We start from the raw sequence: 13,491 nt of genomic DNA, 5'->3' as shown, positions 1-13,491 counted from the left end.
TGCAGTATAATAACCCACCAGACTGTGGCCATGCAATGCACTGCAGTAAATACATGCTGTAAATATGTTTTATAGTATACCTGATGTTATGCTGAAATAGCTGTTATGAGTTCATTAGAACATGTCTGCATTATAGTAGCTGGTACATACCTGTTCTCATTTCTAAAGGTTTGAATTATACCCGACTCTAGTCTCTCTCATCATTAAACCGTGGTTAATCACATGATCAATGACAGTAGCCCTAATCTCATCAGAGACCACTCTTCTTGTCCCTGATCTTCGTCACCTTCCCCATCCGACTCATCCTCTTCCTCCCCTTGCTCTGCTTTGAACTCCTCCTCCTCCGGCTCTCCCTCCAACACCTCACTCTGTTTGCATTGTTTGCAGCCATCTGGTGTTTGAGTGTCAGCTTTGACAAGCAAAGATTTTGTGTGTAAGCAGTTGAAAAAAATTGTAATGTGCTTCACTGAACACCAACTAATCAATAAACACACATCTGCACAACTACACAAGCTTGATGTGTCTATTTTCTTCTGTACTGTGTAATAACCAGTGCTGTGTGTATGTGTGTGTGTGTGTGTGTACTTGGATGGGTTAAATGCAGAGCACAAATTCCGAGTATGGGTCACCAAACTTAGCCACACACCACTTCCCTTCCCTTTTCAATTACTTTCAATCTTGAACAGAAATGTCCATAAGAGCTCATGAAAGAAGAGCTTTAGGTTTGAATAACTCTGTGTAAATGATATATCCGAAAATAAAATATTATGGCAAAGGTGTTTTCAGTGTAAGACAAATGTTTGCTTTTGAGATGTGTTTGTGATCTTTTGAACGCAGTGTGTCATTCTGCAAGAGATGTGAGGCATTTTGCAGTTTGTGTGCAATTCTTGGATTTGTGAGTAAAGTTTTGAAAAAAAAGGCAAAGTTTAAGCAGTTGAAAAAAACTAACTGCAAACCTTCAGTTCAGCTGCTGCCTTACATTCTTCAACAATCACATTTGCATTTCATCTCAAACTATATTAAACTGATTTTAAAAATACTTGAATCTCACATAACTTAAACAAATGTAATTGGTTAAATCATATTGAGTTCAAATAAAGGAGGAGCATCACACTGCTGCAGTGAGGAAGCAAGGAGACGAAGGAACTTAAACTTCAAAATCTTTAATAAACTAAAAAGCAGGGAACACAGGAGACACAAAATGACGTTAACACCAGACACGAAACACTGGAAACACTGGACTTAAGTAACAAGGAACTAATGAGCATAATTAAGGAAGCACAGGTGAAACAAATGATACAATCAGACACGAGGGAAACTATAGGCCACGGAGCACATGGGGAGAAAAACACAACTAAACAGGAACATAGGTCTGACATTAAGTGCACTTCAGGTGTTTCTCTTCAGTTTGAGTTGCATTAATGGTAGGAATCTGCACTGAATTGAGCTTTTCTGCATGATAATCTCTCTCGTTTCCCCCTGCAGCTGTGCGCTCATTCCTGGCCATCATCTTGAGAAATATGATCTACAGGAGCTTCTTGAGTGTGACTGAAGAATCTGGCAGACGCCTGCAGACGTGCATCAACACGAATCTCAGAAACTCCTGAATGTCTGTTAGCTGAGAAACACTGAGAAACGAGTCGATCAGATCATGTCAGAAACATCGCTGCACAATCCACTTCATTCACACTCTTCATTAATGCATTAGAAGACCGTTCATATTCACTCACCTGATTCACCGGTGTCCTTAAAAGCTGGATTTAACCATTCACGCGGAGACTTAAAGAGTTAACACTGAGATACTATTATATTTGTGTTCATATTTTGAATTAGAGCTTATTCTCGGCTTTCATGCACTTTTTAGTTAAGGTTTTAGTTTAGTTAACTTTTTTTGTTAAGTTATAGTTTAGTTAATTTTGCTTACATTTTAGTCATTTTGTTGCGTTTGTGCAATTTTAATTATTTTTTGTTGCTTTTAAATGTCTATATAGTGGTTATTAATTTTTTTTTCAGTTTTAGTACCAAAAAGTTAAACAATATGAAAATGATAAAGGTTTTCCTGGAAACTACACTGTTAAAAAAAGAAAAAAAAAGAAAAGTTGAGCAAACTTAAAATTAAGGCAACCAACTTAAGCAGATTTTTGAGTTTTCTCAATTTATTTTTGTATAAACTTAATACAAGAAGTTGAGAAAACTCAAAAATCTGCTGAAGCATGGTTCCTTAAACTTTTTAAGTTCTCTCAACTTTTGATTTTTACAGCTCTGTAAAAAAAATGAATAAATCAAAATTTGAGCAAACTTAAAAAGTTTAAGGAACCAGCTTCAGCAGATTTTTGAGTTTTCTCAACTTCTTGTTTTTTTACAGTGTAGCTGAAATAAAATGAGTTCAAGTTTTTTATTTATATATGGAGGTTCATTTCTTTGAGAAACAAGGATGAAAACGAATCTTTTAGTAGATTCATCTGATTCATAAAAAGGAAATGATTCGATTCGCTGGGAAAGCAAGAACTCATAACACGCAGGCTTTAACTTTAATGCAGTGTAAGTCCCTTTGGATAAAATGCATCAATGCAAATGAAAGCATGAATCTGAAATCAGATCTGTAGACGTCTATAGTGTCGATTCATGCAGATGCACACAAAAAACAACATTTGGGAAACATTTTATTTACTTCAATGTTAAGACAAAAATGAATTTCCAGCTAAGATTCAAGGTCAATTTTAAATAAAAGCTCCAGTTTACAAATGCAGAGACCATATTTGTTCCGCAAGACATTGATTACCGACGGCAAGATTGATAAAGAAACTCTTCCAGTCAAAGGCAGATCTGGAAAAGAGCGAGTGGAGAAGGAGAGCAAGTGCTGTGTTCTGCTGGAGCTGGATTCAGGACAGCGCTTTCATTCAGCCAACAAACAGATTCTTCTCAGAAATGACACACTCTCGTCCCGTAACAGTACAAAAGCATGATTACACAGGAATGCTGGGAGAACGGCTGGACTAATGCGTCTATTCAGACCTGTGGCGCTGAACTAGGCCACGATTAAGAGCTTCCCACTGTCCTCTTCTTAAAAACAGTTGGATCGAGATATAAACATCACTGTGGTTTTAATTTAATGTGTAAGTTTCCATCGAGTGCCGTCGTGCTTCTCTCGTCTCAGTTGTTCTCCTGTGAAACGGTGCTTTCCTGTAAGAGAAAACACCACAAAAGCCTTCAAAAAGAGCACAATTACAGTTCTTTTCAGCTGCTTACACACTAAATCTGTACTTGCCACTCAGTTTCTAAACCTGACACTCAAACACCAGTTCAATACAATAATTCTCTGCCTTTTCAATTTCATAAAACACTTTTTGTAAAACACAACACAAAATCTAAAAGGAGTTAGTTTTTTTCAGCTGTTTACACACATTTTCAAAAACGTTGCCTTTTTTTTAACTTTACACACAAATAAGAATTGCACACAAAATGCCTCACATATCTTTCAAAATGAAGCACTGAAGTTCAAAATCTCACAAACATCTCAAAAGCAAACATTTGCAAACACCTTTGCCATAATATTAATTCCTGATAGATTTGTGTGTGTTACAGAGAGAGTTGTGTTTTGCAGAAAGTCTGAGCATTAGTGTGTGGTTTTAGATCTGGTGTGTGCTTCTGCTGTTTGACTCTCAGCTTCAGAAACTGTGACGAGGAGAGATTCTGTGGGGAAAATATCTGTAATGGCAAAGGTGTTTGCAAATGTTTGCTTTTGAGATGTGTTTGTGAGATTTTGAATGCAGTGCTTCATTTTGAAAGATATGTGAGGCATTTTGTGTGCAATTCTTATTTGTGTGTAAAGTAAAAAAAAAGGCAACGTTTTGAAAAGCTGATAAAAAGTGTAATAAAGCCGCAGTTGAAAGCAGACGAGCTGGTATCTTATCTTATCAAGGTACAGGCTGATGTTGAAATATTGTGTCCAGACAGCGCTTTGGTCAAGGTAAACTTATGCAAGCTGTGAGAGCAGATAAGTGCGGTGTGTTTGGCCGATCTGGAGCACATGTGGAAGACATTCTGAGCTGCACACATCTGCAGCAAACAGACACGACGTCACCGGAGCGCCACAGGGTGGAGGAATGCTGGCCGAACCCAGAGAACACGCAGTTCTTTCTGACTGAACGCAGCACAACATCAGGACTGAGTGAATTACACACCGATAACAGCTTTACAGCCTCTCTGCTGATCAGCAAACATTAACTCCAGTAAACAGCTGAGGAGTCATTCACACTCATCACACTCTTTCATTCAGACTATTATAGTTTTGGTATTTTCTGCTTTCATGTTCATTTGAGTTTTAATTTGTTGTGTTTATCATTTTTATTAGTCTATATGCTTTTTTATTCATTTTTATTGCCGTTTTAGTACATCAAATTAAACTAGGGCTGTCAAATAATTAATCGCGATTAATTGCATTCAGAATAAACGTTTTTGTTTATGTGATATATGTGTATTATGTATATATAAATACACACACATGCATGTTTATATTTAAGAAAAATATGTTATATTTCTATATTAAATATATTTCTATATAATATAAATGGTACAAATATAAATATAAACTTGTAAATACATGTAAATATTTTCTAAATATATACTGTATGTGAGTGTATTTATATATACATGATTAATATACACAGTTTAGTATGTAAACATAAACTTTTATTTTGAATACAATTAATCAATTAATCGTTTTGCAGCCCTAAATTAAACTAAATGAAAATGAGAAATGATGTTTCGTTAACTAGCTGAAATAAAATATGTTTAGGTTATTTATATTTTATTGTATTTTAGTTAACATCACTTTAATTTCAAGTAACAGATGTATTGTTTTGTTTTCGTATAAATTTGCTTTAATAATAACCCTGTGTTGGAGGTTAATTTAAGCACATTTGGAGTGTTTCCATCCAGAGTTATGAATTTAACTTGCATGGAAAATCTGAATATGGCATAAAACATTTGTAAATCATCCCATGTTTTCAATCGAGCAAAATCCTCACTTTCTGGGAAACTAGCACAAAGACTCAATGATACCAATGAAAGTTGTGGCTGTTTTCCTCCCATGATGAATGACTTGCTCAGAAACACAGTCTCAAACGCTGGCATGTTATCTTGTGTTCAGATGCCTGATGTTTGGAAACGTGATCTTTGAAACAGCTAATCATACACAATCTTTTTTATGAGTTCTGCGGTAACACTTTAGTATAGCGGCCAATTCTCACTATTAACTACTTGCTTTTAGCATGACAATTATTAACATATTGGCTGTTTATTAGTACTTATAAAGCATATTCTGCATGAGCATATTCTACATCCCTAATCCTAAACTTAACAACTACTTTACTAACTATTAATAAAGCTGAATAACGCAAAATTCATAGTTAATGGTTTGTTACTGGCGAGAATTGGACATTAAAGGGGTCATATGAAGTTGCTAAAAAGACCATTATTTTGTGTGTTTGGTGTAATGCAATGTGTTTGTGGTTTAATGTTCAAAAAGCACATTATTTTCCACATAATGTACATTATTGTTGCTCCTCTATGCTCCGTCTTTCTGAAATGCACCGATTTTTACAAAGCTCCCCGTTCTGAGAAGCGAGGCGTGCTCTCATTGATTTTTACCTTTAATAAAGCATTTTTTTTAATTGTTACATTTAATCAGTCAATTAGGATAATATACATTTAGGCTGTTACCCAACAAATGAAACCAGTCTCATCAAAATGAATCTTTGCAGAAGTTGCATCTGAATGGCATTTAGATGTATTTACACGCTATTCAATGCAGCTCAGAGGGACACGGAGTGCTTTAACCAGTTACAAATGCATCAGTTTTTGACTTTTGAAACATAAAACATTGAATACTGATATTTTAAAATGATTTAAAAAATGAAAATAGATAATAATAGTAATAAGTGAGTCGTTGCGCTTGAACCGAATCATTTAACGGTTGATTCATTCAGGAACGAAACTAAACCAGTGCTGTAGCTGTTTGGAATTATTCTTCTTCTCTGCGAAATGGAGCAAAAACAGGCAATATGGTGTCTAAAACATAAGTCTCTTAATATTAACGTCTTGTTTATTGAACTGTTGTATAAAATCAATATCACATTTGTAATCATGCTGATTTTTGAAGAAGAAAACGTCATGAAACATAAATATATATACATTTTCTGCCGCCATATCTTGAATTGTGTGATCATTCTTAATGCATTTTAATGACTGATTGATGCAGTGAAAGAACTCTCTCTAAACGCACGTGCACTGTTTAACCCGCTTCGTTCATCACCACGTAGGCTCATGTAAGCGTGCACTCCACAGGTGTTAGGTTTGGGTTTGGCAAAATACTCGATATTGTCAAATTGCACATCATTACAACAACAATTAGGATATTATGGCAGATTATATATATCACACACCCGTAGCTGGCTCTGTAGGCTACTCTCCCAGCTTCAGGAAACAGTGCTCTGTAACAGACTCTAATATTAGCGTTGAGCTGTTCTGGAACAGTGTTGTAAATACAGCTTAACCACTGATTTCTAGTTGTGTCCTCTTTTGGAAGCTCAAACAAAGTAGTTTCTCTTTCACAACGAAACACAGCGTCTCCAGAACAGCAACAACACTACAGCCAGAATAATAGTTACGGCTTCTTTCATTGCGTGTGCGTTTGGGCGGTGTTTTGCTAATCTTCCCACACCGTGACGTAGACGTGTTTGAATGAGCTGTTTTAGGAGCCAGAGTCTTAACTTTGATAAAGAATATCTCTTTGGTTTTGAGACTTTAGTCTTTGCAACTTCAGGGTTCTTATCTCTATGAACAAACAGCTTGTAACGCTCCAAAGAGGAAGGAACACTTGAAATCACATCATATGACCCCTTTAAAATAAAGTGTGACCAGTTTTGCTCAAGTATTTCAGAAATATTAAAACAAAGTTTGAGATGCTGTGCAGTGAGTTATCATATGATCTGTTCATGAGCCATCGTAGTTGTCATATATTTAAAATACATTTAATTCATACTAAGTATACTTCAAATGTAATAACATATTTACTGACATACCGCTTGAGACTTACTGAAATCAAAGTTATAATGAAACACTGTTTAGAGCACTACCCTCTTAATAATAAAGGTGCTTCATGATGCCACAGAAGAACCTTTTTGTCTAAATGGTTCCATAAAGAACCGTTAACATCTGAAGAATGGTTTCTGTGTCACAAAAGGTTCTTTGTGGTGAAAGAAGGTTCTTCAGATTATAAAAAGTTAAGAAAGAGATGGTTCTTTAAAGAACCTTTGACTGAATGGTTCTTTGTGGAACCAAAAATGCTTCTTCTATGGCATCGCTGTGAAGAACCTTTTAAGCACCTTTATTTTTAAGAGTGCACTTGTGCACAACGCACATTTCTTAATATTAAGCGTAAAATGTTTTTTGTCACTATTGATAAGGATTGCATGATCTTTGAATAATATCAGTGCACCTGAAGATTAGTTGCACTTCAACTCAATCAAATGTGCTTCAGTACATCTTTAGCTGGACTTCAGCACTACTTCCAGACAATTAAAGTGCATTAAGTACAAAATTAGTTGTTCCAAATTAGCAGACTTTAAGTATTACAGTTTAGTATACTAAAAGTACAGTTGCTTTTATTAAGTACATAAAGTCAAACCAACATTTATTCAGACACCTTCAACATTTCTCACATTATCACAGTTTATTTGCTATAGTTTAGAAAATGGTAATAAAATATGAGAAGAACTCAGTTAAACTGCGTCAGAACAAATTCATCTTGATAATATCAGATAACTGATAGAAAGGTATGTAATGAATTGGGTTGTCAGCTGTTAAGTTAGGGTTAGATGAAGAACACAATTAGATAATACCAATTTATCTCAACCAATCACCAAGCAATGCTTCATTTAGTTCAGTCTGTGGTGGAAAAAGATCCCATTAGCAATTAAAGAAAAACACTGCAGCAAAACATGCTCCGCTCAAAGTGTCTGAATAATGTTTGCTCCCAAATTTTTACAGGTAGTCCACTGTATGAAGAATTTTTTGGGGTATAATATGTCACAATTTTTTTATAATGCTATCCTCACTTACATAAATTAACTATAGTGTCCTGCATCCACTAGTAAAAAAAATATCAAAAATGATATCTGGTGTCTGAATAATTTTTGGTTTGACTGTAAATATGTAAATCTCATTCTGGCCTGCTTAGCTGGGAACATAATATCGTAATTTCAGGGCATGAAGATGACTTACATACGGCGTCCTCTCGCCGAACTTGCTCCAGAAGGTCATCTTGACGGTGTTGTTGTGTCCGGTGCGCTGGTCAAAGGTCTGGCAGGTCTGGAAGGGCGGGCTGTAGAGGTGCAGAGAGACGGCTGTCTCCGTGTGGCTCACGTTCTCCACTCGATGAAGCCCGAGAGAGTCTGAAACACACCGAGCTCATCGTCAGCCTCGTCTGATCCCGACAGACTCATCCCCGCTCCCTCGAGTCTAACCTCATCTCTCACCGTTAATGTAGGCGCACTGGTTCTCCAGCAGCACCTGCTGGGACTTCTGCTGCATGCCGGCCTGAAGCTTGCGGTCGGGCCAGTCGAAGAGCGTCTCCTTCAGCTGACCCTGGAGCAGCTTTAGGAAGCAGTGCGAGTCTGTGTGATCGTGGATGCTGCTGCAATCATGCCAAACACAGGCCAACTCACAAACACAGCACATCAATAACATGCTTACTCTAGTACACTAGGATCTGTAAGTCATGTCCAGTGCTGGGGAAAGTTACTTTTAAAAGTAATGCATTGCGTTACTCCCCAAAAAAACTAACTAATTATGTTACTTTTTATGGAAAGTGATGCGATACGTTACTTTTGAGTTACTTTGTAAATCTGTCCAAAAAAAGTCCAATTCTGAAGAAGATAAGGGACTATTTTCTTATAATTGTGTGTTTATATCTTTCAATTCTGATGTTATAACATGCATTTGTGAGTTTATATCGTGCTATTCTGCTATTCAGTGGCCTTCCATATTCTGGCTGTAAATAAGCCTGAAAAGATTTTTTGGTATATTGACTATTTTAATGGGTGTCTTCTGTAAATCATAACCCAAATGCTCAGAAATAAATCTAATTAAGCAGGACACATTCTAATGTTCAGGGGTTTTGATGCTTGAAACCTCTTTTTATCTTTGACCCTTATACCACATTAATCTAGACAAGATTTTTAAACAAATTAGTTTAAATGAATCATTCAGCCAATCTGATTATACTTGAAATGTAAGGCAGCAGCTGAACTGAAGTTTTTAAGTTGAATTAGTTGCAAATTAGCTCATTTTAACAACAAATCAGGCATCCTGACGTGCTATTTTCTTCCTTTTTTGTTCATATTTCACAGTGACTAATCACTTATTCTTTTATGAGGTGACAGCATTATTTTATCTGTGATTTAATCTGCTTCACTTTGCATTTATTAAAGGCTTGACACGCAGTATTATCTGTCTTTTATGACCTGACTAATCACAAGACATTGGACTCTACTATCAGGCCGTTATCTGTCTGTTAATATCTCTAATTCATTGATGCATGTTCAGTCATTGATCCACTCGTGAGTCCAGGCTTCTGGTAAATACAGAGCAAACACAACATGTGCTTTTCTACATGAACATTACCTGCCGTGTCCTTCACCCCAGCATAAAATCATCAGGTTGAACTTTCCATTTCCCTCGTCCACAAGATTCCTGGTGTATCTGTAAAGTGAAGGGACTTTGATCAGTCAGTTCAGCGCAAACACTGCCAGATCTTTTATTTATTATTTTTTTGTACCGTGAGCCGATTTTGGGGATTAATAATCATTCATTACGACTGTTACTGTTTGTTTGTTTGTTTGTTTGTAGCTGGTAAATGGAACACATCCTGGAGGTGTCACTCTGTGTTTTTCAGCTGTTTCCACACAGAATCTCTCCTCGTCACAGTTTCTGAAAGCTGTCACTCAAACAGCAAAAGCACACACCAGATCTAAAACCACACACTAATGCTCAGACTTTTAGCAAAACACAAAACACAACTCTCTCTGTAACACACACAAATCTATCAGGAAGCATCTTGATTTCTTTTTCAAACACAACTAATCAGAACACCACAGTAATTAATCACTTAATGTGCTTCACTGAACACCAACCAATCAATAAACACTCATCTACACAACTACACAAGCTGGATGTGTTTCTTTTCTTTAGTTCTGTGTGCAACTACTAATACTTACAGTGAGACAAGTGTGCTTTCAGTCTTGCTTTTACATTTTTCAACATCTCTCTGTTAATTACTTTCAATCTTGAACAGAAATGCACACAGGAGCTCATGAAAGAAGAGCTTTAGGTTTTGAAAAACTGTGTATATATGATATATGATGTGTTTGTGATATTTTGAAAGCAGTGCTTCGTTTTGCAAGAAATGTGAGGCATTTTGCATTTTTTTATGTGTGCATTTCTTGGATTTGTGTGTAAAGTTTTGAAAAAAGAGGCAAAGTTTTGAAAATGTGCGTAAGCAGCTGAAAACCTGTAATATTGATATTCATATCAGTAAAGAGAGTGAACGATGCATCAGAGGCATCATGGAACAGTCCAGAAAGAGCAGAGGAATGTGATGCAGGACTGTGTTTATCTGGGAGAGTTTGACAACAGCGGGTGTGCGCCAGGAGCCGCGCTCTGATTGGCCCGCGTCAGCCACGCCCCTGGAGCGAAGCCACGCCCACTGGCATAACATCCTCGGAGGCAAAACTCCAGCGAGCGCATCCAGTCCGAAACTAGGCGAAAAACTGCACATTTCATTCAAACCGAGCAATACTAGGCCTTTCATTACACGAGACCCACTAATGCTCTGACTTTAAATTATTCGAGCGATGTTTGCACTCCAAGTTAACTCATTAAACCCAGTTCAGGCTCAGTTTGCATCCGAGGCTCAGACGGAGACGTGTGCAACATAAAGTTAACATAGTTGCATTTCTGAGTGAAGTTAAAAACAAACAAACACTCATAAACAAAACCCTTGTTGTGATTGTAAGCCAAATGCATAATAAGAATATCTCGAAATAACGGCCAAAGAATGACATGAACAGTAATTAATAATATAATGCATGATGATGATAATAATTACCTGTACTGGTCAAATGTGGCATATTTGATCCACTCGTGAGGTTTACTCTCATAGGACTCCATGATGCTCTGCACCTCCTCCACATTGATACTGTCTCTCTCAAAGATCTTGTGCAGGGTTTTGATCAGATCCTGCAGAGTCTGTGGCTTCGTGAGCTCGGTCTGCTCCATCTTCAGTGCTGCTGTGCTGTGTTTGAGTCTCTCTGAGAGAACCAGCCTTTTATCTCCAGCACAGCTTTAATGGACGCTACCACCTGCGCAGAGAACACCATTTACAGCATTTCTGCGAAAACTCTCGGCTAAACATGCACTTTCAGCTATGAAGAAGACTTTAATACACTATTAATGCTTTAACAAACGAATATATGAGAGATAATAAATATAATTTTGTCTGTTTATTGATTTTTATCAGCGGACCTCCCCCATAACAGTTTGGATTGACCCGCTTTCCTCAACTTTCCTCAAACAATACTATTAACTTCATATTTAGCGCTAGTGCTATCTCTGAATTATCTTAACATAGAGGAAAAAAGACAGAAGTGTCACATCAGTCGTATGTTATTTGAATGAAAAACAGGGCTTTTTGTCTGTTCACGTGGCACTCTGAGAAATGAATGAGATTCTTTAGAGATGTTCTCATAACATGAAAACAAACTGAGCCGGTGAACAAATGCCCATCAACTCTGAGAAAACTGCCTAGTTATTCATTTATTACAAGATCTGTTTTAGAACTGCAGAGTATTATTGTGTGTTTTACATGTAATGGAGTGTTTGTATTCATCATGGTGAAATAAATCAGTTCATCTGCAGGAGAAAAACATGCAACTCATAATGCCATTATAATAGGATTGTTTTAGCAACATTGCGATTGAACTTCACCTCATAAACACTAGTATTGGGAGAAACAATCATATTTCCTGAAAAAACCGAGAAACGATCATTATTTTAAAGCTTTGAATCAATTGAACCAAACTGCTTCACAAAATATGATCCACTGTTTGGACTTCTTACCCTGGAGACTCCTGCTGGTCAGAAAGACTAAACATGCATTACAGTGTTTTTTAATTGCTAACAAGCATTGTTCAATACTGAAACCACATTTTTCAAAACTGTTCATACAGTCTGCATCACCAACATCAATCTTGGCCAAACAGTTGATCTCACCTCCAAAACCCTCTCAGACCAACTAAACCCTTCATACAGGTCTCAAAATCCCCATAACACACCATAACACTGGGAACAGAAGACATACATTTCATTCATGACACACAGCGAGCATTACATAATCCATTAACTTTTATCTTTGAAGTTTGAATGATTTGTTACATAAGTATTTCATTATAGGATAAGAATAACAGCTTTTCATTTTACTTACTGTATAACAGCACAAATAATTAATGTGAAAAGCAGCATTAACACCCTATTTCTTTATATACCAAAAACAAAAACCCATCAATATTTACTTGTGAAAAATACAACCAGTTCAAATAAATATAAAAAGTTGAGAAAACTATTCATATAAAATAATAATAATAATAAATAAGTAATAATGTAATAATGACAAAAAATAAAACAAACAAACAAACAAATGAAATAAATAAACACATGGTCAGTCTGGTGTAATGCTGTATGTGCTGTGTGGAGTCTGTGTGTTCTCTCTGTGTTGATGTTGGTTTCCTCTGGGTTTCTCCCACAATCCAGAGACATACAGGACAGGTGAACTGGAGACTGTGATGAGTGTGTGTGATGGACTGGCCATCTGTCCAGGGGCTTGTCCTGCCTATGACCCAGGCTCCAGCCTCATGACCATACATAGGACAAGTGCTAGGGAAAATGTATGGAATAGATGGTTGGATGGATGTACTGTAAGGCTTCTAGTCGTCCCTCTCTCTGACACTCTTTTCCCCACCAATGTGTCTTCCCTGATGTTCCCAGACAAAATAATTCCAAAGCTATCAAAAGATAACCAAAATGAAAGAAAGAAGAAGAAGAAGACTACAAATAGAACATCTGGCTTGCCTTTCAGCTGAAATTGCATTTAGTTGTGTTCGGAATAATTATTATTCAATTTCATAATAAACATTCTGCTAAGATTTTTTATTTCAATATAATTCCTGCAGAAATGGACAGTTTGCCATGGTTCTGTTTTGAATGCGCTTTTATCAGTTTTGAAAGCAGTTTGTTAGCATCTGAAAAACGTGCTGAAAATGTACCGTGTTTTGCAGGTTGTGGAGTATGAATGACAAAAGTGTTTGTGGATTTTGAAAAATGTAGTCATTGCATGCATTTTGTCTGAAAGCAATGAATAATGATCCACAGTTT

General features: G+C 36.6%; 1 protein-coding gene across 1 annotated transcript; it reads right to left on the bottom strand.

Annotated features, from left to right (window-relative positions):
• Positions 1-2,371: 2,371 nt before the first annotated feature.
• On the bottom strand, positions 2,372-11,367 carry LOC306847800 (cysteine dioxygenase type 1). Its single transcript, XM_079381961.1, has 5 exons — positions 11,171-11,367; positions 9,688-9,765; positions 8,541-8,698; positions 8,287-8,456; positions 2,372-3,183 (listed from the first exon to the last, which is right to left on the bottom strand). Exons 1-5 carry the CDS (start codon positions 11,338-11,340, stop codon positions 3,154-3,156), a joined length of 606 nt encoding a protein of 201 aa, XP_079238087.1. The 5' UTR covers positions 11,341-11,367; the 3' UTR covers positions 2,372-3,153.
• Positions 11,368-13,491: the final 2,124 nt, after the last annotated feature.

The sequence above is a fragment of the Barbus barbus genome, assembly GCF_936440315.1.
Source record: "Barbus barbus genome assembly, chromosome: 28".
Lineage (NCBI taxonomy): Eukaryota > Metazoa > Chordata > Actinopteri > Cypriniformes > Cyprinidae > Barbus > Barbus barbus.
Note: the sequence above shows the minus strand (reverse complement) of the source record. Positions and strands in the feature narration are given on the sequence as shown.